The 27,088-nt window shown below is 36.9% G+C and overlaps 4 protein-coding genes across 8 annotated transcripts; 2 read left to right on the top strand and 2 right to left on the bottom strand.

Annotated features, from left to right (window-relative positions):
* Nucleotides 1–9,477: 9,477 nt before the first annotated feature.
* Nucleotides 9,478–12,124, top strand: LOC148173359 (xylulose kinase). 2 transcript variants are annotated; one of them, XM_088039658.1, is made up of 7 exons: nucleotides 9,478–9,922; nucleotides 10,221–10,637; nucleotides 10,683–10,784; nucleotides 10,834–11,119; nucleotides 11,169–11,313; nucleotides 11,360–11,475; nucleotides 11,525–12,124. In XM_088039658.1, exons 1-7 carry the CDS (start codon nucleotides 9,869–9,871, stop codon nucleotides 12,004–12,006), a joined length of 1,602 nt encoding a protein of 533 aa, XP_087895784.1. In that variant the 5' UTR covers nucleotides 9,478–9,868; the 3' UTR covers nucleotides 12,007–12,124. The 2 variants fall into 2 exon arrangements, with proteins under 2 accessions (XP_087895784.1, XP_087895783.1); XM_088039657.1 differs by lacking the exon at nucleotides 9,478–9,922 and adding an exon at nucleotides 9,964–10,147.
* Sf3a1 (splicing factor 3a subunit 1) lies at nucleotides 12,065–15,191 on the bottom strand. 2 transcript variants are annotated; one of them, XM_088039656.1, is made up of 10 exons: nucleotides 14,989–15,191; nucleotides 14,757–14,921; nucleotides 14,337–14,511; nucleotides 13,592–14,289; nucleotides 13,143–13,546; nucleotides 12,967–13,095; nucleotides 12,769–12,850; nucleotides 12,537–12,715; nucleotides 12,316–12,489; nucleotides 12,065–12,263 (listed from the first exon to the last, which is right to left on the bottom strand). In XM_088039656.1, the coding sequence occupies exons 1-10, from the start codon at nucleotides 15,080–15,082 to the stop codon at nucleotides 12,162–12,164; spliced, it is 2,202 nt and encodes a 733-aa protein (XP_087895782.1). In that variant the 5' UTR covers nucleotides 15,083–15,191; the 3' UTR covers nucleotides 12,065–12,161. The 2 variants fall into 2 exon arrangements, with proteins under 2 accessions (XP_087895782.1, XP_087895781.1); XM_088039655.1 differs by having other exon boundaries at nucleotides 12,769–12,919; nucleotides 14,989–15,189.
* A 69-nt stretch (nucleotides 15,192–15,260) lies between these two features.
* Nucleotides 15,261–27,088, top strand: LOC148173356 (peroxidase-like). 3 transcript variants are annotated; one of them, XM_088039652.1, is made up of 8 exons: nucleotides 15,261–15,315; nucleotides 21,220–21,345; nucleotides 24,023–24,314; nucleotides 24,360–24,757; nucleotides 24,803–25,520; nucleotides 25,569–25,725; nucleotides 26,170–26,642; nucleotides 26,694–27,088. In XM_088039652.1, the coding sequence occupies exons 1-8, from the start codon at nucleotides 15,276–15,278 to the stop codon at nucleotides 26,776–26,778; spliced, it is 2,289 nt and encodes a 762-aa protein (XP_087895778.1). In that variant the 5' UTR covers nucleotides 15,261–15,275; the 3' UTR covers nucleotides 26,779–27,088. The 3 variants fall into 3 exon arrangements, with proteins under 3 accessions (XP_087895778.1, XP_087895779.1, XP_087895780.1); XM_088039653.1 differs by lacking the exon at nucleotides 15,261–15,315 and adding an exon at nucleotides 20,608–20,710; XM_088039654.1 differs by lacking the exons at nucleotides 15,261–15,315; nucleotides 21,220–21,345 and adding exons at nucleotides 21,352–21,491; nucleotides 21,540–21,638.
* On the bottom strand, nucleotides 15,391–17,556 carry LOC148173357 (uncharacterized). Its single transcript, XM_088039662.1, has 2 exons — nucleotides 17,210–17,556; nucleotides 15,391–15,506 (listed from the first exon to the last, which is right to left on the bottom strand). Exons 1-2 carry the CDS (start codon nucleotides 17,507–17,509, stop codon nucleotides 15,489–15,491), a joined length of 318 nt encoding a protein of 105 aa, XP_087895788.1. The 5' UTR covers nucleotides 17,510–17,556; the 3' UTR covers nucleotides 15,391–15,488.

The raw sequence follows: 27,088 nt of genomic DNA, 5'->3' as shown, positions 1-27,088 counted from the left end.
TAAATTGACCCCTTTGAGTAAAGTGGATGGTGATGTCGCGTCAGTGCAGCGGCCGATCAAGGCAGGCTGTGGAGCGCAGAACATGTCATTATGTATCATTTGTCTGCGGGCCGCTGGCCGACATCCTGCACGCACGGCACGCTACAAATGACAGGTTGCGAGATAATTCGACTGCATCTTCTCCGTGGCGTCTCGGCCATATTTGTGTCATTTTGACCACAAAGCGCCACTGGGCCAAGTCGGACGCGGAAATGACAAAACGTACGTCGAGGCTTGAATGCTCAGTACTGTCAACCAATCAGCGATTACGGGATTACGTCTTTTGTTTTCCAAAGCAGCCCGGGATTGGAATCGAGATTTCAAATAAAAACTCATCCTCAGTTGGCTTTGAAATTTCAAGTGATGTCTTTGATTGAAGGAACAGTCTTTTGTTTCTGTCAAATAATCAGACACTGGAAAAATTGTGAAAATTTTAATGAACGATTTTGACAAAGCTGTCATGTTTTATTCATATAAAAGTTTTCTTATGACAAACTATCTATAACACGTATTTTTGGTTTCCATTATTATTTCAAGACAGTTTTCATCTTATAACCTCTAAATTGGCAGCTGTCAAAGTGGCAATTAAGGACACGCTGTGGAATTCCAAAGGTAACTGAGGATGAGTTTTATTTGTTCTCTAGATACCAAAAAGTACCAAAAGGGTTGGGTCGAGTTGGCTACGGACGACACAAAACGTGCGTCTTGGATTAAGTGGCAAAATCATGAGGTTATATTGCGTAATGTTATTTCCCCCAATCAGCGATTACTTGATGACAAGTGACGCAGCTGCGCCATAAGTCTCCACATCTTTTGTTTTCCAAGGCAGCCCGGGATTGGGGAATTGAACGTGTAAATTATCATAGTACCAAAAGGGTTGGGTCGCGACGACTACGGACGAAAAAACGAGCGTCTTGGATTAAATGGCAAAAACATGACGTTATGTTGCAAAATATTGTTATTTCACCCAATCAGCGATTACATGATGACAGGTGATGCAGCTACGCCATACGTCTCCACATCTTTTGTTTTTCAAGGTGGCCCGGGATTATAAGCGGATCGAGGGTGCAAATTGGCGCTTGTTGCGTTTGCTAGTCAAAAATTTTGACCTGGCTGATTGGGTCCGATAACTCATCAAGTTTGGAAGGATGCAGCAAAGAGGCGTTCCCCGGCTTTTGTTTCGTCATTAGCGTCACCGAAAACCTACAACCGCGACCGCACACCAATAAGAAATTTAGGAGTCCGTAATTCTCCTGCCGTCGACATTCCAAGCAAGCCAGAGCGGTACAAGGGCAATTTATCTCGGCGTTCGCTTGTAGACAATATCTGTAGGAAAATTGGGGGAATGGCGACAAATCTGTGACATTACTGTAGTTTTTGATTCGGAAATGAGAGTTGGCTGGGGAATTCGTGGCAGATGTCACGAATGATTGAATTTACGTCATCCAGCAGTCATGTCCTACTTGTGGTTTATATCAGATCGTGAAAATGTAAATGTCGTATTTTAATTGTAATGGAATGACCTATATGTCCCCCATTGTCCCAAAAGTAATAAACTTCCATAAAGCCATCTCCTTCGTCAAACAAAGGCGAAGAATCAGTGTCCACGACTATATAGGGTGAAAAATTAACGACAAGTCAACAAACAAACTGACAAACAGTGGTTTTTTGCGTTTGAGGCGCCGTCTCTGCGGTGTCGGGCGGCGCGCCAGAGGACGCTCCGACAGACGCTGATGGCCCGACTGGGCGCCCAACTACGTCGCGACGCCACAGCCGCCTGCCTGACGGACGCTACCATCCTGATTACCGAATACTTACACAATCAGAGATGATTGCAACCAACACACCATACATTAATGCATTTAGATTCGATTTATATCGAGCGATTGGAGTGGTGTCGCGAGGACACAACTTTTCGAAAGTTTTCCTTGACGCGGTGGCGGCAAGACAGTCGACGCCGACGCGCTACAACACGCACGACGCCGCCGCCGGCGGGAACCGATGCAAATTCAATTATTCATTGCCACCTCCAAGGGAGGTGCGGCAAGTTTGAGCAAAATTTCAAACGTATGCCTTCATTTTGTGCTAATTCTGTACGTATTTGTAGAAGAAATTATAATAAGAAACAAAAATGATCACCTCTCCAAGAGAAAAAACAGCCAGATCTAAAAATTCTAAAAATAAATCGAAAGATAATGTGTACAAATTTGAGGTTCGATTTCAAAATAAAAATTTCCAAAATGGGTTCACTTTGCTCTAGAAATTTATAATTTACTAAACGATAAAAAATAGTAGTTTCCCTAAATGTCATTGCTGTAGTGCTACAACTGCCAAAGTTACGAATTTTAATAGAAAAAATTCAAAATTTTTAGTAGCATTTCTAAATAAAAATTTCTAAAATGAGTTTTGTATGCTCTAGTATTTTATAATTTTTTTTCAGTTAAAAATAATGAAAAAGTGGTAATGTCCCTAAAGAATTTTTATTGAAAAAAAATATCTAAATTTTAGGTCCGAATTCAAAATAAAAATTTCTAAAATGGGTTCCTTATGTTCTAAAATTTTACAATTTAGCACAGTTAATAGACGAAAAAACGTAGTGATGTCCTCAAATGTCATTGCTGTAGCGTTAAAACTGCCATAGTTACGAATTTTAATTGGGAAAAAAATCAAAATTTTTAGTTTCATTTCAAAATAAAAATTTCTAAAATAGGTTCCATTTGCTCTAGAACTTTATGATTTAACACAGTTTATAAACGATAAAAAAATAGTAATTTTCCTAAATGTCATTGCTGCAACGCTAAAACTGCCAAAGTTACGATTTTTAATAGAAAAAAATTCAAAATTTTTAATACCATTTCAAAATCCTTTTTTTTGAATGGGTTGTCTTTGCTCTAAAATTTTTTTTTCAGTTAATAATAAACGACAATAGGATAGTAATTTTCCCAAATTTGATAGCGGTAGCATTAAAACTGCCAAAGTTACAAATTTTAATTGAAAAAAATTTCAAAATTTTTGGTTCGATTTCTAAACAAAAATTTCTAAAATGGGCTCTGTTTGCTCTAGAGTTGTGCAATTTTTCTCAGTTTATAAACGATGAAAAAGTAGTGATGTCACCAAATCTCATTGCTGCAGCATTAAAACTGTCAAAATTACGAATTTTAGTTGGAAAAAATTCAAAATTTTTGGTTCGATTCCAAAATAAAATTTCTAAAATGGGTTCTCTTTGCTCTAGAATTTTACATTTTTTTTCAGTTAATAAACGAAAAAAAGGTAGTAATTTCTCTAAATCTCATTGCTGTAGCGTTAAAAATACCAAAGTTACAAATTTTAATTGAAAAACATTCAAAATTTTTGGTTTAATTTAAAAATAAAAATTTCTAAAATGGGCTCTGTTTGCTCTAAAATTTTGCAATTTTTTTCAGGTCAATATAAACGATGAAATAGTAGTGAAGTCAGTAAATCTCATTGCTGTAGCGTTAAAACTGCCATAGTTACGAATTTTAATTGGGAAAAAAATCAAAATTTTTAGTTTCATTTCAAAATAAAAATTTCTAAAATGGGTTCCCTTTGCTCTAGAACTTTATGATTTAACACAGTTTATAAACGATAAAAAAAATAGTAATTTCCCTAAATGTCATTGCTGTAACGCTAAAACTGCCAAAGTTACGATTTTTAATAGAAAAAAATTCAAAATTTTTAGTACCATTTCAAAATCCTTTTTGGAATGGGTTGTCTTTGCTCTAAAATTTTTTTTCAGTTAATAAATGACAAAAGGATAGTAATTTCCCCAAATTTGATAGCGGTAGCATTAAAACTGCCAAAGTTACAAATTTTAATTGAAAAAAATTTCAAAATTTTTGGTTCGATTTCTAAACAAAAATTTCTAAAATGGGCTCTGTTTGCTCTAGAGTTGGGCAATTTTTTTCAGTTTATAAACGATGAAAAAGTAGTGATGTCACCAAATCTCATTGCTGCAGCATTAAAACTGTCAAAATTACAAATTTTAGTTGGAAAAAATTCAAAATTTTTGGTTCGATTCCAAAATAAAATTTCTAAAATGGGTTCTCTTTGCTCTAGAATTTTACAATTTTTTTCAGTTAATAAACGAAAAAAAGGTAGTAATTTCTCTAAATCTCATTGCTGTAGCGTTAAAAATACCAAAGTTACAAATTTTAATTAAAAAACATTCAAAATTTTTGGTTCGATTTAAAAATAAAAATTTCTAAAATGGGCTCTGTTTGCTCTAAAATTTTGCAATTTTTTTCAGTTCAATATAAACGATGAAAAAGTACTGAAGTCAGTAAATCTCATTGCTTAGCGTTAAAACTGCCATAGTTACGAATTTTAATTGGGGAAAAAAAAATCAAAATTTTTAGTTTCATTTCAAAATAAAAATTTCTAAAATAGGTTCCATTTGCTCTAGAACTTTATGATTTAACACAGTTTATAAACGATAAAAAAAATAGTAATTTCCCTAAATGTCATTGCTGTAACGCTAAAACTGCCAAAGTTACGATTTTTAATAGAAAAAAATTCAAAATTTTTAGTACCATTTTAAAATCCTTTTTTTGAATGGGTTGTCTTTGCTCTAAAATTTTTTTTCAGTTAATAAATGACAAAAGGATAGTAATTTTCCCAAATTTGATAGCGGTAGCATTAAAACTGCCAAAGTTACAAATTTTAATTGAAAAAAATTTCAAAATTTTTGGTTCGATTTCTAAACAAAAATTTCTAAAATGGGCTCTGTTTGCTCTAGGGTTGGGCAATTTTTTTCAGTTTATAAACAATGAAAAAGTAGTGATGTCACCAAATCTCATTGCTGCAGCATTAAAACTGTCAAAATTACAAATTTTAGTTGGAAAAAATTCAAAATTTTTGGTTCGATTTCAAAATAAAATTTCTAAAATGGGTTCTCTTTGCTCTACAATTTTACAATTTTTTTCAGTTAATAAACGAAAAAAAGGTAGTAATTTCTCTAAATCTCATTGCTGTAGCGTTAAAAATACCAAAGTTACAAATTTTAATTGAAAAACATTCAAAATTTTTGGTTCGATTTAAAAATAAAAATTTCTAAAATGGGCTCTGTTTGCTCTAAAATTTTGCAATTTTTTTCAGATCAATATAAACGATGAAATAGTAGTGAAGTCAGTAAATCTCATTGCTGTAGCGTTAAAACTGCCAAAGTTACAAATTTCAATTGAAAAAAAATCATTAGGTTTCAAAATTAAAATTTCAAAAATGGGTTCACTTTGCTTTAGAATTTTACAATTTAGCAGGAAAAAAGCAGCCAAAGAAATATCAATAATAGCCGCTGGTGATGCGAACGTACGTCGATTCTACAATAGTTGTTTCAACCACCTATTTTTGATTAGTTGTGGATAACTTGATATTTTATTGGTGCCGCTCAAGGCTTAGGTTTGAATGAGTACATTTAAGTTGTTTTCGCAATAAAGCAAATCATACTTAAAGTAAATTTTCTCCGGAAATAGGGCACATTCGTCGCGATAATTTGCGTCGTCTGTTTTAAGTTGGTAAACAAATAAAATGTGTGTCGACGTAAGCAAACAGAGCCATTATAAATTAAATTTTTATGTGTATCTGTACATGTGCATTATTAATATCGACATTGGCGTGGGATAAACAAGGGGGAACTGAGTCGTCGGCGCCCCCAAGCGACGCGTCTGGAGTGGACGCGGCTCCGGCATCTGGAGCCAGCCAGGAGAACAAGCACCGGAGTCCGGAGCCAACGCTCCTTCAATAACACAGCCACAGGACACGAGTCCAACTCGAAAACAACAACAGACTTAAAGAATATCCTAGATGCAGAACATATTTTATGGCATTTTTATGGATTTGCCGCTTCCGCAATCCCCCCTGCCCCCATCGTTACATTGTTTTTCTTTTCTTGCCAACTATGAATCACACCACGATTGATAAATGACGCTCGCTGGATCGGAAAATTATCGACGGACGTGTTGAGACAACTAAAATAATGGCCAACATTAAGATCATTGGCGTGCGAAATTTTCGGTTTCACCATCAATCACGCGCGCAGGGGACGCACCTGTCGCATCTTTACTTTCCAAAATTTTGGCATCGCCCAAAGAACAAATCACTTCGAATATCGGCAATAACGTTTCCAGGAAGCGAGACAAACATTACACCAACTGCCGGTGCATTTTTATTAATTTGACAAAAAGTCATAGTTGGAAGACGCCGCCTGGGGCCGGCGCCGAGACGCCCTGGACGCCAGAAGTCCTAAGAACTGGCGTCATTTTATTTTGCTCATGTTTATAAAACGACCGACCATCATTTATTTACTGATTGTGCCGATGTCTCTCAGCAACTTCCTGTTACGGACCGATTTTTAACAAAGTTATGTCTGAATGTTTTCGGCGCTTTGGGGGCACAAGTCATTAGTTTGGGGGGTGAAACGAGGGGACGGGAGGATTTTTGCTAATGGAGGGTTTGTTTTCGATGAAGAGCGCGATTTTTCACAACCCAGTGGGAAGGTTTTGTATGCAGATGCGAGTGTGGGATGTTATTTGAGTTGCATACCCTGGCAGAGCACTTGAAAAAATAAATTACAGTAGAACCTTGATTATCCGGACCACCGATTAAAAAAAATACGTGGCAAAATATTTTCTGTTATCGTTTCGCATTACGGCAATAAAAAACGCGTGCCAAAGAGTTTCCTGTTATTACTGAATAACACTCAAGCGAATTTGAAACTTGGGCGCCATCAAGAGGAAAAATTATAACAATTACGGAATATTTTTAAAAAATTATCAAGTATGTATATGAGGTATTCTATACTAAATCGACCACTTTTGACTAGACCATTTTCGATTTGGCTGAAAGTTTTTCATCTTTTTCTACCCCATGAATAGCAACAGTTTTCAGAATTTTTGTTCTTAATTTAAAAAAAATTATAATTTTTTCCAGAAAATGGCTTTTATATTTTCAATTAGCTGTAACTTTTTTAAAAATTAACTTATTAGGACATTTTTTTTTCAAAATTTTTGATTTAGAATGTACTTTTCAAAAAAAATTCAGAACAAATTTAAGATGATAAATTCAATATACTTTTTTTGAGAAAAACCGTGATTTTCTCAAAGTTCGCCATTTTTTCTTTTATTTTATTCAAAAAAAAAACACAAATAATTCTGCGATTATTCCCGCATATCCGAGAGTGGGCCGATTTTTTTTCTATTTTTTTTAATTAATTGAAAAAAAAATTAATTTAAAATTATTAATATTTTTAAAAAATTATCAAGTATGTATATGAGGTATTCTATACTAAATCGACCACTTTTGACTAGACCATTTTCGATTTGGCTGAAAGTTTTTCATCTTTTTCTACCCCATGAATAACAACAGTTTTCAGAATTTTTGTTCTTAACTTAAAAAAAATTATAATTTTTTCCAGAAAATGGCTTTTATATTTTCAATTAGCTCTAACTTTTTTAAAAATTAACTTATTAGGACATTTTTTTTCAAAATTTTTGATTTAGAATGTACTTTTCAAAAAAAATTCAGAACAAATTTAAGATGATAAATTCAATATACTTTTTTTTTGAGAAAAACCGTTATTTTCTCAAAGTTCGCCATTTTTTCTTTTACTTTATTCAAAAAAAAATAATTCTGCGATTATTCCCGCATATCTGAGAGTGGGCCGATTTTTTTTCTATTTTTTTTTAATTAATTGAAAAAAAAAAAAATTTAAAATTATTAATATTTTTAAAAAATTATCAAGTATGTATATGAGGTATTCTATACTAAATCGACCACTTTTGACTAGACCATTTTCGATTTGGCTGAAAGTTTTTCATCTTTTTATTCTACCCCATGAATAACAACAGTTTTCAGAATTTTTGTTCTTAATTTAAAAAAAATTATAATTTTTTCCAGAAAATGGCTTTTATATTTAATTAGCTGTATCTTTTTTAAAAATTAACTTATTAGGACATTTTTTTTCAAAATTTTTGATTTAAAATGTACTTTTCAAAAAAAATCAGAACAAATTTAAGATGATAAATTCAATATACTTTTTTTTTGAGAAAATCCGTTATTTTCTCAAAGTTCGCCATTTTTTCTTTTATTTTATTCAAAAAAAACCAAATAATTCTGCGATTATTCCCGCATATCCGAGAGTGGGCCGACTTTTTTTCTATTTTTTTTAATTAATTGAAAAAAAAAATTAATTTAAAATTTTTAATATTTTTAAAAAATTATTAAGTATGTATATGAGGTATTGTATACTAAATCGACCACTTTTGACTAGACCATTTTCGATTTGGCTGAAAGTTTTTCATCTTTTTCTACCCCATGAATAACAACAGTTTTCAGAATTTTTGTTCTTAACTTAAAAAAAATTATAATTTTTTCCAGAAAATGGCTTTTATATTTTCAATTAGCTGTAACTTTTTTAAAAATTAACTTATTAGGACATTTTTTTCAAAATTTTTGATTTAAAATGTACTTTTCAAAAAAAATTCAGAACAAATTTAAGATGATAAATTCAATATACTTTTTTTTTGAGAAAAACCGTTATTTTCTCAAAGTTCGCCATTTTTTCTTTTATTTTATTTAAAAAAAAAAAACAAATAATTCTGCGATTATTCCCGCATATCTGAGAGTGGGCCGATTTTTTTTCTATTTTTTTTTAATTAATTGAAAAAAAAAATAATTTAAAATTTTTTTATTTTTTTCTAAAAGCTTGGTTTATACAATAAAATAAATGCAATTAAACGATTTTACAAGGTTATATACTTAATTTATAGTTTCATTTTGCAAATATTTTAAAAGTATAATTTTTTATTATAAGAAAAATAAAAAAAATTGGCCCATTCTGAGATATGCAGCAATGATCGCAGAATTATTTGAATTTTTTTTGAGAAAATAAAATAGAAAATAAAAAATACCAAACTTCGAGAAAATTCCGTTTTTTCTCAAAAAAGACGAAAATTTTATTAAATTTATAATCTGAATTTTTTGTTTGTTTTTTTTTCTGAAAAGTAAATTCAAAACATAAATTTAAAAAAAAAAACGTCCCAATGAGTTAAAGTTTAAAATATGAATTTAATAATAAATATTTAAAAATATAAAAGCCATTTTTTGTTTTTTTTTGGGTTAGGAACAAAAATTGAAAAAAATCTGAGAACCTTTTGAGAGTAAAAAAACATACAAAGCTTTGAGCCAAATCAAAAAGGGTTATGAACATGTTAATACATATCCATTATCCGGATGACCTCTGCAACTGTTAGTTCGGATAATCGAGGTTTTACTGTATTATCATTTGAGATAACAAAGAATGTAATGGAACCAACTCAAAAACATCTCTTCCATTGACTTTGGAAGTTGTTTGCTAAGATTCCACAATCAAAGCGAGATTAGTGGGTCAGGAACGAGTTTATAATCCCAGAACTGGCACCATTAGATCCGTTGATCCGCCGCAATAAAATTTAATCAACAAATATGGTGGTAAATGAGAATAAGACAAGATGAAGCCCAAGTAAATAATGAAATTAGACTAAACCGGACATTTCTAGGCGTTTCATCTCCACATTAAGTCACTGCACCCTCTCATATCAGCACTATATCTAATTAGAGCTCCCTCATATTTCATAACCCGAATTTCACCTGTGAAACGGATTCCCTGATAAGATAAAACCCAATTATCCCTCATTCCACCTTTCCACGATCATTCCAAGTGATTCATACCGAGAAATAATGTAATAATCGCGTGGTGCCTTGACCTCGAAGTCAAGCCGGTGCCACGAGTTCGACACAGTACCAGATTCGTTGTCGACGAAGTAAAAGTAAAGTGATGGAGTCCGAGTCGGAACGGACCTTCTTGGGTCTAGACCTGAGCACCCAGCAGGTAAGTCGGCGCAAAAAATCGCGTTTTCATGGTAATGGGACGCGTGGTCAAGAATCAATGATATGGGGAAAAACAAGCGCATGCGTTGGGTGATGGGACTGTTGGGTGAAACACCTGTTGATGGGCGAAAGGAGACAATGGAGCCTCATGGAATTGTTGTGTAATAATAATAAAACGCACGAATTAACATCTACGTACGAGTTTATCAGCTCAGATAACAAGGGGGTAATAAATCTCGCATGATTGAGTAATTTGGCAACTCACAATAACGCCGCAAAATCTGCAATTTCGTTTCCAGCTGAAAGCCGCCGTGTTGGACAACTCCCTCCAGATAATCCACGAGGCTTCAGTCATGTTTGACAGCGACCTCCCGGAGTTCCGCACCCATGGAGGGGTCACCCCATCCAAAGACCAAATTAACGTCATCACAGCACCCACCATCATGTGGGTGAAAGCTTTAGATATGCTCATGGACAAACTCACCGTTGCTGGGGTGGACTTCTCGAAAATAGCGGCGGTTTCGGGGTCGGCACAACAACACGGATCGGTTTTCTGGAACAAGGGATGCGAAGAAACTCTTCGGAATTTAGATTCGGGGGATTTTTTGCACCAGCAATTAGCTTCGAGTTTTTCTATTAGCAACAGTCCCATTTGGATGGATGCGAGTACGAGCGTCCAGTGTCGGCAGTTGGAGGAAGTTGTGGGGGGATCACAGGTACCGCTCGGAAGACCATATATCGAAATTGATTGTCTTTTTTAGAAACTGGCGGAAATCACGGGATCCAGAGGGTACGAACGGTTCACCGGGCCACAGATTGCGAAAATTGCGCAAACTAGACCCGAAGCCTATAGAAACACCGAAGTGGGTACCACTCCACAGTACCCACCTTGCTTCTAACTTCTTTTTGTAGCGTATTTCGTTGGTTAGCAGTTTTCTTTGTTCGATTTTCTTGGGAAAAATCGCCCCCATCGACATATCCGATGGTTCCGGAATGAATCTCATGGACATCCGTACCAAGAAATGGGACCCCAAGCTTCTCAAAATGGCTGGGGACAACTGTGAAGACAAATTAGGTTCTGTGGTCCCTTCTAACACCGACGTGGGTCCCATTTCTCCCTACTTCGTGGAAAGGTACAGTTTTGATCCAAACTGCCGCATTGTGGCGTGTACTGGTGATAATCCAGCTTCTCTCGTTGGTACGCTTCCGCTTCCGTTTCTTCCACTTCTTACCAATTGGTTTTAAAGGTATGAGACTCAGCGATGATTGGTTGGCGGTGAGTTTAGGAACAAGCGACACGGTTTTTCTGTGGTTGAAAGAACCGAAAATCATCCTCGATGGTCACATTTTGTGCAACCCAGTGGATCCAAACGCCTACATGGCCATGCTATGGTACTATCATCGTACCATTGACCACTAATTTTAATAACAATTTTAGTTTCAAAAACGGGTCTTTAACGAGGGAGCGGATCCGGAACTCGTGCGCGGATTCCAGTTGGGACATTTTCAACCAGTTGTTGGACAGCACTCCCCGAGGGAATTTCGGGAATATGGGTACGTCACTTCCACCATTATATAGTCTTTCTCACCAGCATCTTCCCAGGATTGTACTACGACGTCCAGGAAATCCTCCCGTTCCTCTCCGGGGACTATAGATTTAACAAAGCCGGAGACAGAGTCTCCAAATTCACCAGCTTGGAGGTCGAAGTCAGAGCGTTAATCGAAGGACAATTCATTGCGAAGAGAGCGTACGCCGAAGACATCGGGTTTTCAATAGGGAAAGAAACGAAAATATTAGCCACCGGAGGCGCCTCCACCAATAAGGCAATTCTGCAAGTTCTCTCCGACGTGTTCAACGCTCCTGTTTATCTTCAGGAGGCTTCAGGATCGGCGATGTTGGGAGCGGCGTACCAAGCTAAACATGGGCTTCTTGGGGGAACTAGCAATTATTTAGAAGTGACATCGTGTGTGCCTCCTCCGCGACTTATTTGCGAACCTTACGCGGATGCCGCGGAGGTTTATGAGCCAATGGTGGTCAGATATAGAAAGATTGTAGGTACGCTTGTGAGTTCACAGACGTTTTAACTTCCGAATTTCTTTCTTCCGATTTAACTGGTCATGTCTTCGACAGGAACATCAAAAATGTTAGTCCAATTATTTTTATTGTTGACAGTTTGTTAAATATATCAATCACAATGTTGGATATTCTTATTTTATTAATAACTGGTTGCACACTACGCTTATTTTTTACGTCCACCTCTTTCTTTGACCTGCACCTGTATTACCGCACCGGTAATGATGTTGTAATACGCCAGGGTGTTGGAATCCTTGAAAAACATTCCCTGAAACAACCACAATTACTAACAGCTTCATTAAAATGTGAAATAAACAAACGTCGTAAAACAGCTTTTGTTTAGCGGGGGCCATGTTAGTTTCCTCTTGAATTTTAGCCTTGATGGACGCCACTGTTTCGGATAAAGGCACGTTCAAATTCATCATTTGTCCAGTTAGCTTCCATTCTGTCTTCTCCGGGAGCATCGGAATGGCAATTTTAATAGCCACTGGGTTCTAGAAAAATCATGAGTTAATTCGTCGTAATTTTCGGACTTGTTTACCGGATTCCTCGACAGGAAAACTTCTTCCGGAATCAACGAATCTTCGTTTCTCATTTTTTTATTTGAGGGCTCATCTTCGGGTTGAGTTTCGCTCGGGTGCTTGACGGCCATGCCCATAGGTGGTGGGCCCAACTGGGCCATGGGGGTGACAAAACCAGTCATTGGTGGAGGCGCCGCCACTAAAATACCAAAAACTAGTAATCTAGGTAAAAAAATCGTAGTAAAAACGTACTCATGAGTGGAGGAGGGCGCATGGGAGCCATTGGTGGTGCCGGCATCATCATGATGGACCCTTGCGGAGCCAACATAGTTTGCTGTGGAACAGTAAGTGTAAGAGTTTGAGTTTGTGATTGCATCACTGAAGACACCGGAGTTTTCACCGGCTGCAATGGAAGATTTAGAAGGATCAAAGACGATCTTAGAGACTTACCGTGGGATTTGGGTTGGATTGGGGTTTCCCCGATATGATAGCAGCGGTGCCTTTGGATTGCCCTTTGTTCCCTACTACATTCTTCGGGCCGATCTTCTCCTTTTCTTCATCTGGAAGAAGCCCTTTGACCTAAAACAACAAAAATCACACAAAGGAAAAACGACAAAATTGCGCACCTTGTGGATTTGATGGATTTGCTCCTCCAGCGTGATGTTCGCCCTCGCGGCTCTTGTGGCCGCTTCAACACTCGACGTGTGGCCATCCCAGGTGACCTTCTCGTCTTTTCGGACGTCTTCCTCGCCTATCTTCTTACCGATGGCAGTTTCTTCGTCTCCAACACCAAAAATGTCGGTACGACGTTCAGCCAGCAGTTTCAAACTGGCGTCAATCGCTGATCCAGCGGCGTAGACTGAATCCTGGTTCATCTTATCCGTCACCTGCTTGTCTCTCTGTTCAACCCAGCGAGGATCCAGAAGACCGATTCTCATGTGCTCCTGGACTTTACTCGCAGGAATTTTCTCTCCGGTGATGGGCGAGATGAGGTAGTCGTCTCCAACAGTGGGTCTCGTGACTTTGACAGCTAGAAACAAACGTGAATATTTGTACGAAGTAAATGTTATTTTACCTTGTTTAGGATCGTATTTCTTGACGACGACCTTGTCAGGGACGGGTGGTAACGGCGGTTGAATCGCCGGTTGGTTTGATTTATCGTCACCTTCCTCATCGGAACTGTCTTCTTCCATATCTTGGACGCGGTTGTCATCCTTTCGGTGACCCGTGCGATCTTGCATAGTGCTAAGACCTTCATCCGTTGCCGGAGTTTGTTCTTCGTCGTCACTTTCCAGTTGCATCTCTATGTCTTCGCCTTCCTCAAACCGTTCCTGGATGAGAAGCCGCGCCCCCACTTCCTCCGGAGTGGTCGGAGGAGGAAAATTCCCGATTTCGAACGGCTGGTAATCGACGGTTTCCACCACGACGAAGTCGTGCCAGTCGATTTGCGCGTACGCAACTCGTTCCCTTTCAAGAATCTCCTCTTGTTTCGCCTTTTGTTGCTCCTGGTACCTAAGCCACTCAGCTCGGTATTTTACTTGCTCCAAAACAGCCTTGGCGCTCTTTGCTTCGTCGCGCAATCGCTGCTGCATGCTTTTAGGGGGAATCAAAACCTTCGTGTATTGCTCGAGTAGTTTTGTAAAATATTGAAAGAGAGAATGTTGGGGCCTCAAAAAATCGAATTGGAAGTTCCTCTGTTCTCTGTTCATCAACTGCGTCAAAAACTGGCGACCATTACGGGCCACAAACTGCGCGGTTAGTTTTACAATGTCTCTGCAAAAAAATGTTAAAAATACAGTTTCAAAATTGAGTTTTCTTACAAATCCAAGGCGGAGATTGATGGTGGATCGGCGATGAACTCAAACTCGCTAGGTGGATCTTTTGGGACAAACGGCTGCTCCACTTGCTTTAGAATCTCTTGTTGTTTCTGTTGAGCCGCTGCTGTAACTGCTAGCTTGGAAATTGCCGCTGGTAGAGTTTGTGATGGTTCTTGTCCTGAAACGAAAATTTCTTAAGTTTTTGATATTCAATAATTGGAAACATGTTAAATGAGATTGAGTCAGTTGACGCTCTCGGTGGTGTTTAGTCACAGGCTCAAAGCCGCAAAGTACGTCAATGGAGCCCCCTTAAAATCTACAGGGGGTTGCATTGGAAAACCCTGCAGCTGAGCTCTCATATATGGCTAGTTATCATCACTTTGCCACATATTGTGGTAATGTGATACAATAAAACCAACTTACCTTTTCCCTCGCGAAAGTCATTGACTTTATGTTGATAATAAGCATGGTAAGGGTCCCCAGGGTTCAAGAAATTAAACTTGGGATTCCCCAACTCATTCTGCCTAATCCTGGCCTCGAATTCCGGCCCATTTCTCGCCACGAAACTCGCTGTTTTATCAACGATATCTTAGCAAAAACTTCAGGAAAATATAGGCAACTGAAAGCGCCCCACGTCTTTGGAAAAAAAGGATACTTCTCACCTCTGGTGGTGGATAAATAATACCCACCACTGGATTTATAGGCCCTGGCTCTTCCGGAGTGGCATTGGCCACATCCAAAGCCGGCATTTTGCCTTTTTTCGATGAGCTTCTGAGAAAACGTTCGACGACGCTCACTGACAGACGACGAAAAAACTTTCGACATTTGACAGCAAATATTGATTTTTGACATTCAGATGAGTGCTGCTCTCTGGTGGAATGTCCTGAAAGTAGAGTTTGACATGGTTGGTAAGGTGGATAACCTGTGATTGTTGTTGTTTATATGCGGGAAAATTTCAGTTCTATTCAATTTCTATCGATGGGTGAGTTAATTTGGCTTATTATATTCAGTTTTTGGTAGAAAATATGAGTTTCAGTCATTAGAGTATCCCCTGACATGTCTTTTTTACGATTTCTTTGGGAGGTCCGAAAGGAATTTTCCACTCTCACTGTTGAATTATTGCACTTTTGCCGCTGAGTCTTCTTATTTAGTTCATTAGTCTGAGGTGCGCTCCTAAAAAGCAAAAAAACAATTTTTGTTTATTTCGAATCTTCAAAAATTTGGCTCTCTGGCGACTACTCAAAAATTCAAACCGTTCTAGTCATAACTCAATTATTTTTTGGTGTAGATTCTGCGTGCAATTCTGCGTTAAATGAGCATAAGTAACTTAAGTTTGTTTCACAAATAAACGAAATATTGACCAAAATTTATTTTCAAGTTTTTTTTTTAGATTATTTTAAATGTTTTTTTCGAAGCGAAATAGCTATGAAGTTCACATTAATCAAAAGATGAGCCGAAAGTCTATCTACTGGCTAAATTTCAGATTCGTAGGTCAAATAGTATGCGAGCAGTGACCAAAAAACAACAAATTAAAAAAAATTATCGACTGAGTCAGAATTTGTTTTCCGAAAAAATTGACCATTGAATTTTGGGTATTTCAGGACGAATTCTAAAGGAAAAAGGCGCGAAAATACGACGACGCAAACGGTCCCTTTCTATGTGCCATAGTTACGGAGATATTTTGCTTTAAAATTCGAAAAAATAAAACCAACTTTCCGACACTTTAAACTGCCATAATCGGTTATTTGTTGTCGTACGTGAATTTGGAGACCGGATTTGGAATCTGCCGGAAATTCTGCGTAAAATGAACCCAAATAACGCAAGTTTGCCCTAAAATAAGCGAGATATTGACCGCACCAAATATCACTATAATGTATTCAGGTTTTTATAGCGTTGGTTTAACTCCGCCTACCTTTTGGGCCAATTGAATTTTAGCTGGAAGTCTGATTTACTCTGCAACATTTTGATAGTTGGTTGATATTTGCCAGAAGCTGGGTAGAAATGTCTACACATTAGAAGAAGAAACAAGATCAAAATCGACGAAGGTTTCACAATTAATTAAATTCTCGCAAAACTGTAAATCTTCTTGACAAGTGTGACCAAAATTTAAATTGTGTTGGGTTAAGAAGGCTAGCCATTCCTTGATTCGACAAATTCAAATCGTCATTTGTCCATGTGGGCGGGGTTAAACCAAAGTTACAAAATTCCGACTATAGTTAGGTTTCAACAAGAAAGCTCCAAAATTTCTTCGTCCCTGAAAATTTCTTTTATGAGAGTGCACTCGCTGACAGTTTAGTATAGTTCGGGGACTGAAATACCGTGTTTTTGACTTAATTGGGGTACTCACTGCACAAAGAGGCAAAACCACAAAATAAAGGAATCAACAACGGTGGTGGTTTCGTCTCTTTGTGCAGTGAGTACCCCAGTTAAGTCATAAACACGGTATTTCAGTCCCCAAACTATACACCTCCATGAGCTCATTTCTTTTGCTGCTGACTGTACGTTAAATATTGAGATCCAGATTTACACAACTAAATTGATATGATATTCGGTTGAGATAATAGCTCAGTTTGAACCTACTCTAAGACCATCGATTATAAACTTGTTTACGTCGTCTTTGTACTGTTTACTTATATTATTTTTAGAATAATCGCAGTTGTAATTGCCGAGAAATTTGAATAACCTCACGTGACTACAATTCATAACGACGCAACTAACAACAGGCTCATCTCAACTAACGCTGAATTTGCATTAAGTTTCTTTGAAATTTGGAAGTATGTTGGCAGCTCTGTGTATTTGACAGTTAGATAAACAAATATGTCATTGCTAACTAACATCAATATCAAACACAAAAAATTGCTACTTTCCATACATACTGTCGTGTATTGTTTTCTATTTGTGGTTTCGACCGGTTCCGCACCTCCACCATCATCACCTTTCGGCCCGTTATTCAGTTTTCCAACTAATCTGCGTCTTTGTTTTAAGTTGCAAAACAAGTAGTAATGAATTTCATCGCATGTTTGAAGGCCTCCAAGAACGATGACTCGTTTCGTCCGAAATAGGTACCATTTATCAAGAGTAACATTTGAACCTTGTGACGCAAAGCCGTGCCCCCAAAGATTGTAGGTTCCTGAACTTTGAAACGTTGAATCCGAAGCCAAGCATAACAACTTCATCACGTACTTCACCTCGTTTTAGATAAAACTGCATGTGCATATAAAGATTCTAAATAATGCGGTACTATTGGTACTATTATGTTTTATTTATTGACACGATTTAAATATTTACATTCACGCAAAAACAACGTGCTGGTTCTACGGGTTCTGGGGCTAAGTACCTGAGCGTAAAAACAGTCCTCGGCCTTGAGGAGATTATCTAAGTCGGAATATAGTTCAAGTTTAATTTAAGGTTTGTTACGGTAGGCGATGGGGTTTAGGTCTGGACAGAAAGAAACGGTTTCGTGAGTCACAGGAAATGAGTTTGAATAAAGGAAAATAACGTTTCTAGAACGATTTGATAACGGGGAAAAGTCAGAATGTCAATATTTTTCCAGGTTGGCGTGCGATACCGAAGTAATTATGACTAGGTTGAATAAAATTCAAAGCAGAACGAACCATTTTCCGGAAAATAAATAAATATAATGCGAAGTAAAAATTGTATTACCTCTTTTAGTTTTAATTGTTTCACAGGTGCTTGAAAGTGTCATAAATATAAAAAAATGCATAAAAATATAATATAACAAGGCTAGTTATTTCGAAGGTGCTTAAGTTTGAAAGCCAATAAACGTCTCATATTATTATGCGAAAAACTACTTAAAAACAGCTACTTCATTTGAGGCGAATTTTATATCTAAAACTAAGAAAATTGATTATATCTGACCCTGTTCTATTTTCTTTCTTAGAATTTGGAGCTTATTTAAACTATAGCAATTAGAAACATTTGGATGGCTTCCATGGTGACGCATGTTGACATGGATGTAAAAGTATTTAGCAACATAATGAGCGATGGAAACATTTCCTCGTGAAAAACAGAATTCATGATACGCGGTAATAAAGAAAAGATAAGATATAAAGAATAAATTGAATATGTAGCAAACAAAGTTAATTTGTTTACGTAAGAACGGATGTAGTCATTTTTGACGCGTGACAGGGCTTGTCCAAAGAATTTTTTTGTTCTAATTTCAAACTTCGCATTTTATAGCTACTTTCGTGACTAAAATCATTATCGTTTGTATAAAGTTAAATTTTTTTGTAACCGCCAAATTTAAAATCCAGCTCTCTGATTCGTTATTCAGCAGTCTGATTTACAAAATGCCAAGTTTTCTGATTCGATGCTTTAAGACGTACATTACAGCCATTAAAGCACTGGTTTGTAGGTTGGTACTCCTGTTCATTGCTTGAGATTCATCCAATAATAAACGCTATTTGATGACAATTAACCCTCGAATGACGTTTCACCAACTTACTGTTTCTAGAAAAAAAGTCCCTAACTGGAAACTTTAAATTGTTTTCTAAAAAAACCTGAAATGTCTCAACTGAAAAAAATAGTATAAATTACACGTTTCAAAAGACATTTTGTCCCACTTGATTACAAAATTTGATTATAATATTTTGTGATGGGCATAATAAATAGATGTTGATTTGACAGAACTTAACTCGTAAATTTTTTCAAAGAATTCGATTCTAAGAACAATTTCTTAGTTAAAAAAGCCCGATAAAAACGATGGCAAAAACTGTTTCTCTCAATCTGTCGCAGTTTCCGAGATATTGCGCATCGATCAAAATTTTGGCAATCTCGCGACTACCCAAAAATTCAAATGACCAGAACTCAATTGTTTGTTGACGTACGTTAAAACTTCGCGCGGTTTTGGATTTTGCGTGAAATTTTGCGTTAAATGAGCACAAATAACTTGAATTTGCGTCACAAATAAACGCCAACATTTTTGACCAAAATTTATTTTCAAAGGATCTTTTTGTAGACATTTTCAATGATTTTGACGTTTAATACTTATGAATTATACATCAATCGAAAGATCTGCTCGAAATCTATCAACTGGCCAAATTTCAGATCGGGAAAAAAAAAACACAAAAATTTTCATCGATTAGCAGGAACTTTTTTTCGCGAAAAAATTGTACATCGAATTTTGCGTATTTGCGAAAAAGACACGAGAAATACGATAGTGTAAACCGTTCCTTTAAACTGCCATAACGCGGTTATTTGTTGTCGTATGTTGTTTTCAAGCACAGATTTGGAATCAGCTTGAAATTCTGCGTAAATTGAGCACCAATAATGCAATAATTCTCTAAATATACGTGAGTCGCAGAAATTTAAGATAGTTTTAGTCTCTATCTTTTTTTCCGGAAAATGTAAGCACAGATTCTCCATTACATATTTCAATTTCATTAACTGTTTTCATCAAGTTCTGAGCGAAACTGTGACATTTAAAAAGATTTGGACATCTGGCTTATAATTTTGGCAACCTACTCAAGACTATTGATAGCAATGACACGATGTGCTTCAAATTACAAACTTTAAGGTCTTGTGAGTTGTTAAATTACTGAGTGGTCGTTTAATTTGAATGATGAAACATTTTCATAAAATTTTTTAGGCCCGTAGCAACAGTGGATTTATTATATAGCGTTATTTGTTGTCAAATTTAATTATAAGTTAATCCAATGCAATCCACAATTCTTTTACATATTTTTTATCCAAAAAGATGTTGTTTTATTAAACTTTGTATGAGCATGCCGATCTGTTTTCCTGGAAAATCCAAAGACCAAATGATAACCTTTGTCTACCATCATTGCTCAATGGAAACAGATTACTAATATAATAATCGATTAAAATCAAACATAAGCGAGGAGGAAACGACCCGAATAACTCAAGATAAAGCGGAACGCGGCGAAAATTTTAAAATTCTCGCCGTCACCGTTTCTTTATATGGCATTTTTCAATAATTCCAGATTATTCCAACCCAAGGAGATTTAGCTAGTTCTTGACAATTGACATTGATTCATTGAAATTGAAAGAAATTGTTGTTATTATTTTACTTAAGCAAATGAGACTTTATTAGTCACTAGAAACGCAAATTGATAAAAATTCGGAGTTTTTGAAATTCGCTGGAATAAAATGAGAAGCCATGGGAAAACCCAAATGAAAAATTATCCTTCTAGTTTTTTGGAAATTGAAAATGTTTGCTTCCTTGGATTTTATTATTGTACATATCAGTGTGGCGGGGTCACATGATCTCGCGTTTCTTTATATAAGTGTTGAGCGTTCAGCGTTGGAGTTTAGTTAAACAAGCGGCTAATAGGTGTAGTAGCCCAAGAGCGCCTTTTTACAATTTTCTTCTTTTCAAATTTGGTTGTTTTAAACACGTGAGTATACAGTTTCTATTGTAACATTCAATTAGCAACAAAACAAGTTTTGTGGGTGAATTTAGACACATTTTCCAAGTTTTTTTTTGTTTTGTTTATTAACACTATTGTTTGTTTGTTTGTTTGTATTGTAGCGTCCAAAACATGATTCAGCACCACGTCCGCCGCGACATTCGATCAGTTATTGTCATAAAACCTCATTTCCACCATCCGTAGACTTTCAAGAGTGTTATCAAGAAAGTAACCGGCTGTTGTTCACGCATCTATCACGTGCACGTTCGAACACATTCCGGGTTTCTAGTCTTTCATTCATTGAATAGTAATTTAAAATCGATGCGCCTTTTCTAGAAACGTTACGAAACAACGACAACGCCGTGGGGTTATCACTGACCTGTGCTACTCAACAATACTCTGTTTTTTCAAGGATCTCCAATGTTTATAAATAATGTAACAGGTCGAGGTGATGCCCCCATCCGATCCTCGAAATCTAAATTTTTGCCTCTTTCCAGATAACTCGTCGATGAAGATGATGAGTCGCAAGTTAGCCATGCCTCTGTTGGGGGTGCTGCTTTGGGTGATCTCCATCCACGCAGGTACCTTCGCTGCGGCTACGCTACTATCCCCGCCGATTACAGGTACAAGCCGCACTTATACCACACTTATGATAGTCTTGTGTCGTTCTTGTTTTGATTGAAATTGTGTTGAAATATCAAATCATGAACGCACAGTTGAAAAACCACGAACTTCATTCAGGAGACACTAAATTCAGCTAAAAGCGCTGGTAACGTTACCTTGTTACTGTCCAGTTGTTACAACCGTTCTCTTTTAGGTTGTTTAAAAGTTCTGTGGTAGTAATTTTAATGGAATGCAATTTATTTTCGTATGCAAACAAAGGATTTTATCCTGTTTGTGATATGTTTAACTAGAGGTAAGATGTTTGTTTTCTTGGCGCAGAGTTGCGGGTTTGCACGAAATTTCGTGCAGACACTGAATCGCTTTTGGTGGAGGAACCAAATTCTACTTTTTAATCCTCAGTGGAATTTGGACAAACCACTGATAAATCAATCATTTCACACGGTTCGCCGGAAGAGAATTTTATTCGAAGAAAATTGCTCATGAAAACGAAAACCAACAGTGTGTTCTAGAACACTCGCTCTTTAAGAAGAAGTCAAATTTTAAATCATCGTAGGTTGATTACTTATATTTTGAAAAATTATGTTTCAATAATTGCATTTTATTTAATATCACATTTTTTCCACAAAATTAACACTTGTTGCAAACTAGTTGCAAAAAAAAAGTTACTGATAACGATAATAGTCTTTCTTACTTAACGATTGTTTGTCACGTTTGTTTTAAATCAGATAATGAAACTGTTTAGTTCTGAATGCATTGCAAAAGTTTAATATGCAATTTTGGATTGTCCTATGTCTTATAAATGGCTTATATGTCCTATAAATTGTCCTATCAAATTAAAGTATTCGTAAGTTGGTGTAAATCGTCAATAATTTTTTTAAAGCCATTTTTAAAATTAATAGGCCGATTTTGTGTTAATTTTGCTGGGTATTGTACATAGTTAAAATCTCTAGAATGTGTCCCTTTTTCTCAACAATTTTCCAGTTTGCTAAAGTTAATATTCGAGTGAAAAGTAAAAAATTCCCCAATTTTCATATCTGTAATACAAAAATTACTAAAATTACGATGTCCAAATATTGTGTTTTTTGCTCTACAATTTTGCAATTTGGTAGAATTAATACACGGTTCAAAAGTAGTAGTTTTTCCAAATTTCATGCTGAAGCAATAAAATTACCGAAATTTTAATGGCGGATGTCGGAAATTTTTGATTCGTTTTTAATATCCATTTCGATACGGAATGTTAGAATAGCTTTGTTTCCATAGCAACTTGGAAATGTTTAAGATACAAATTAGGAAAAATAAATTTTTTAAAGTTTGTGTCTTCCGTTCTAGACTTTTGTAATTTATTAAAATTAGTACATAACTCATAGGTAGTAACTTTTACAAGTTTCGTAGCCGATCTACTGCGATTATAAAAACATTCCGAATTTAAACAACGGGTGTCTAAATTTTTTGCTTCGCCTTAACAATTTTTAAAATTAGGTCTTTTGCTCTACAGTTTTGCAATTTGGCAGAGTCAATTGACGGCTGAAAAAATGTATTTTCTTCTAATTTCATAGTCGTAGCACTAAAATTACCAACATTATTATAAAACTATTAGCAATTCACGTTCGGTAGAAGTAACTAATAGATTGTTTTGTGTCGCTACGTTGAATTTTTAAAATGGCTAGGAATTAAACATTGGCATCATTGTCTATCAATTAAATTTGTCATTCAAATTTGACAATATAACGAGATGGAATCAACTATTACAAGACAAGCAGTTTCAAAAGGAAGAAAATAGGATCGGAAGGAACAAAGTCAGAAATTTCTGGTTAAAATCAATTTCGCAAAGCGCACCAAACAACTGAAAAAACTTTGTTTCACACTGCGAAAAATTAATTAGGCAAGACCAATTGGAGTGGACAGCACTCATGGGAGACGCAGCTGTAGACAATATTCCACCAGTCATTGTAACACTAACAAAGTCAGATTCAGAAGATGAAATCGATGAACTAGTTTTAAATCTGATTGGGAGGTCAGATGATTTTCTTCTTTTTCGTTTGGAAAATAAATATTTACCTTTAATGACAAACCAAAAACTGTCATTTGGATGACATCTGTTTTACAAGACATTACACTAGAAAAATTATAACCTTAGTTACACAGCTCAAAAATAAAAGTTACTAATTTTAGTTACTTCTACCGAACGTGAATCTTTAATAGTTATGACATTTTGATAACCACGTTATTGCAATTTCTTATCCATTTGCCTTGGTTTTAGACTTGTATGACATAAATGCTTTTCACAGCAAACATACTGTTGTCGTCATCAAAGCCATCAAAAGTTTAAAAACAAGGAAAATTCAAATATTGATACATAAAATTTTCATAATTTTTCAAAATAAAAGTAATTCAACCTATGATAATTTAAAATTAGACTTTTTTTGAAAATGGAGGAGCTCTAGAATACATTGTTGGTTTTCGTTTTCATGAGAAATTTTTTTCGAATACAATTCTCTTCCGCCGAACTGTGTTCATACTCGGCGATATCAGTGTTTAGCACCCACTTCTACAACATTTATTTCTAAAAAAAGAACTAAATAGTTAACACCGCGCTCATATCACCAAATTAGCACGAGCCTGTTAAACACTTCTTGAATGTTTCTCTTCACCTCGATTAAAACCGACAATTTATAGGCGTCGGTACCCCAACCAAAGACTCCCAAAAACAATCGCAACTACACCCTGATGGTCTGAAGATCTCTGAAAAAGATCTCAATCGCTCAATTTCCTTCGGGAACAGCATCATCAATCGAATGTTGAGACTAGAAACGAATCTCGGATGGTCCGACGTCCATGTAAAGAAAGGCACACCCGCGCACGGTCAACTTATTGTTTCCAATCCTGAAGAAGAAGCGTTGCAGCAAGGAAGAGAAGCCTTAGTTGCGTCTAAAGCAACGGCTCAGTTGATGAACATGTTCTGTCATAAGTAAGAGGATTTGGTGGCCGCCACGAGCTAAATTCTTTCTTCTAGGCATCATTTGAGTGTTTCTGATTGTTTGAAATATATCACTTCTTATTCTTTGGATTCAACCCCGTTAGAGGAATCGTGTAAGAAGGCGCACCGAGTGTGCAATCAAGAAGATGTGCTCTCTCAGTATCGATCAATCGATGGCTCTTGTAATCATAAACAACAAGGATCCTTCGGATCGGCGTTCACAGCTTATCACCGCTTTCTCCATCCTCAGTATTTGGACGGCGTGCAAGAACCCAGACGAGCGGTAAATAAGAAACAGTTGCCATCAGCACGACGTGTGAGCGCTGCGTTAGTTAACACGTTAGGAGATCACCATTCTGACTGGACGTTGGCTGTGCCCGAATGGAGTCGATTCGTCGAGCATGATTTGACTCACACTGCCACCAGCAAAATGGGTTCGTAGTCGTCACCTTTCCAATTTCTTTTATTGGGTTTAATAGTCCACAGCGATAATACCATCGAGTGCTGCTCCCCTAGCGGCTACCACTTGTCGCCGAGGTACATCCACCCGTTCTGTGCCCCCATTTCGGTGCCCACCGACGACAAGTTTTACTCCAAACATGGAATGGATTGTATGACGTACGTCAGGTCCGTACCGGCGTTTCGCAGCGATTGCACTTTCGGGCCTCTGGAGCAGGTGAACCAAGCCACGCACTTCTTGGATGGTTCGCAGATCTACGGCTCCTCGAATAAGAAGTCTGCAGTTCTTCGATCCTTTTCAAATGGCGAGTTGAGAGTGACGAAGAAACATCAGAGGGTATTTTTACCGCTGTCCCACCACCCCCAGGATGACTGTCAATTAAGCTCTGACTACGACGTGTGCTTCATGGCCGGGGATTCCCGAGTCAACGTCGAACCTCAGATTACCGCGATCCAGACGGTGTGGTTGCGCGAACATAATCGCATCGCCAAAGAACTAGCGAAGATGAATCCGTCGTGGGACGACGAAACGTTATTCCAGGAAGCCAGAAGGATTGTTATCGCGGAAATTCAACACATTACGTACGATGAGTGGTTGCCGAAGGTTTTGGGGCAGAAATATTTTGAGAAAATCCAGAAATATAGCGACTATGATGACAGTGTTAATCCTTCAGTGAGCAACAGTTTCGCCACTGCGACTATTAGAGTGTTGAACTCTCTCCTGGACGGAAATTTGAAGTAAAAATTAATAGGAATTGTTGTCAGGTACTGACTTTACATTTTTAGGCTCTACAAAGAGAATCGCCTTGTCAACGCTTCCCTTAGTCTACGCGACCACTTCAACAACCCCAACGTCGTTGAGCAACCCCACTACTTGGACGCGCTCATCCGAGGCCTCGCCACTCAACCCAGTCAAAAACTCGACTTCACCTTCGCTGAAGACGTAAGTCGTTCGTACATACAGGGTGTTTGGGGTTTTCGCTGTCAGATATTCAGGTTGTTCGTTTACTACGTCCAAATTTTTCTCTTCAACGTGCAGTTCTCACTAGCAAACGCGATTCCTGTACACATAAACAGCAAGACGACTTATTCCACGCACTTCCCCGTAAATTAAATGCATATCAGCCATTTCGGCATCAGAAAACTCGCAATAATCTATAATAAAAATCAATAATTCTCGATCAAAAAACGATAATGAACTAAAGAATCTCTTGTGGTTTTGCATGAGTTGAAGGAACAGAAACCTATCAGAAATAAACCTTTTTTTTGGAAACAGCGGTGAAACTTCATTATCGATACCAATTTATTTATAATAAAAGGGTCGTTCCCAAACAGTGGGGCCCAAAATTCAAATTATTGCAGCACATCTATTTCTCTTTTATTTTAGGTCTCCAATCAGTTGTTCTCTAACGGCGTCTTCGGCTACGACGTCTTAAGTTTGGACATCCAAAGAGGCCGCGACCACGGTCTGCCCACTTACACCGCCTACAGAACTTTATGTGGTCTTCCGGACATCCGCTCCTTCAGCGATCTGAGTGATGTCATGTCACCTGAAGTCATTTCGAAACTCAAAGCAGTCTACAGCAGCCCCCGGGATGTCGATCTGATAGTTGGAGGAATTTCCGAGCGCCCCTCGTCCGATTCTCTCTTCGGTCCGACGCTCTCATGCATCTTCGCCGATCAGTTTTTGAGAACCAGACAAGGCGATCGGTATTTCTACAAGAACGAGCTTCAACCAGCGCCGTTTTCGGGGGCGCAAATTCGGGAGATTGAGAAAGCTAGTCTTGCGAGGGTGTTTTGTGATAATGGGGATGATATTGAGAAGATGCAGAGAGATGTTTTTAGTAAAGCGTCGGAGAGGTAAGTTCTTAGGGTTGATCCGGCGAGTTTTATTAATTAGAAATTTTACAGTAACCCCCTCGCAGGCTGTGAAGGAAATGAAATACCGCGCATGAACCTGTTGATGTGGATGGACAGTAGGACGAAATACTTTTAGTGCCTTAAGTAGATTAACTTAATGTTATCGTCAGTTGAAGACTGATTTCCCATGGCTGTTCTTTTAGATTTAAGTTTTATTACTCCGCCACGATGTAAATTGAGGCTTTTTGTATTTAAATTATTTAACTGGGGATTATTAAGAATTACATATCATTGTCTTACAGTATTTAATCCAAAACGACATTTATTTATTTATTTTTATGACCTTGGTAACAATGAATACTTGAAAACATGCTTAGTACAAGAAGGTAAATGTCTAAAAACAGTGCAATGTTATTCTTATTTATTATGATTGTAAATAAATTACG

This window comes from Gnatocerus cornutus, chromosome 6 (assembly GCF_029298725.1).
Source record: "Gnatocerus cornutus isolate USDA-ARS CGAHR chromosome 6, icGnaCorn1.1, whole genome shotgun sequence".
NCBI lineage: Eukaryota > Metazoa > Arthropoda > Insecta > Coleoptera > Tenebrionidae > Gnatocerus > Gnatocerus cornutus.
Note: the sequence above shows the minus strand (reverse complement) of the source record. Positions and strands in the feature narration are given on the sequence as shown.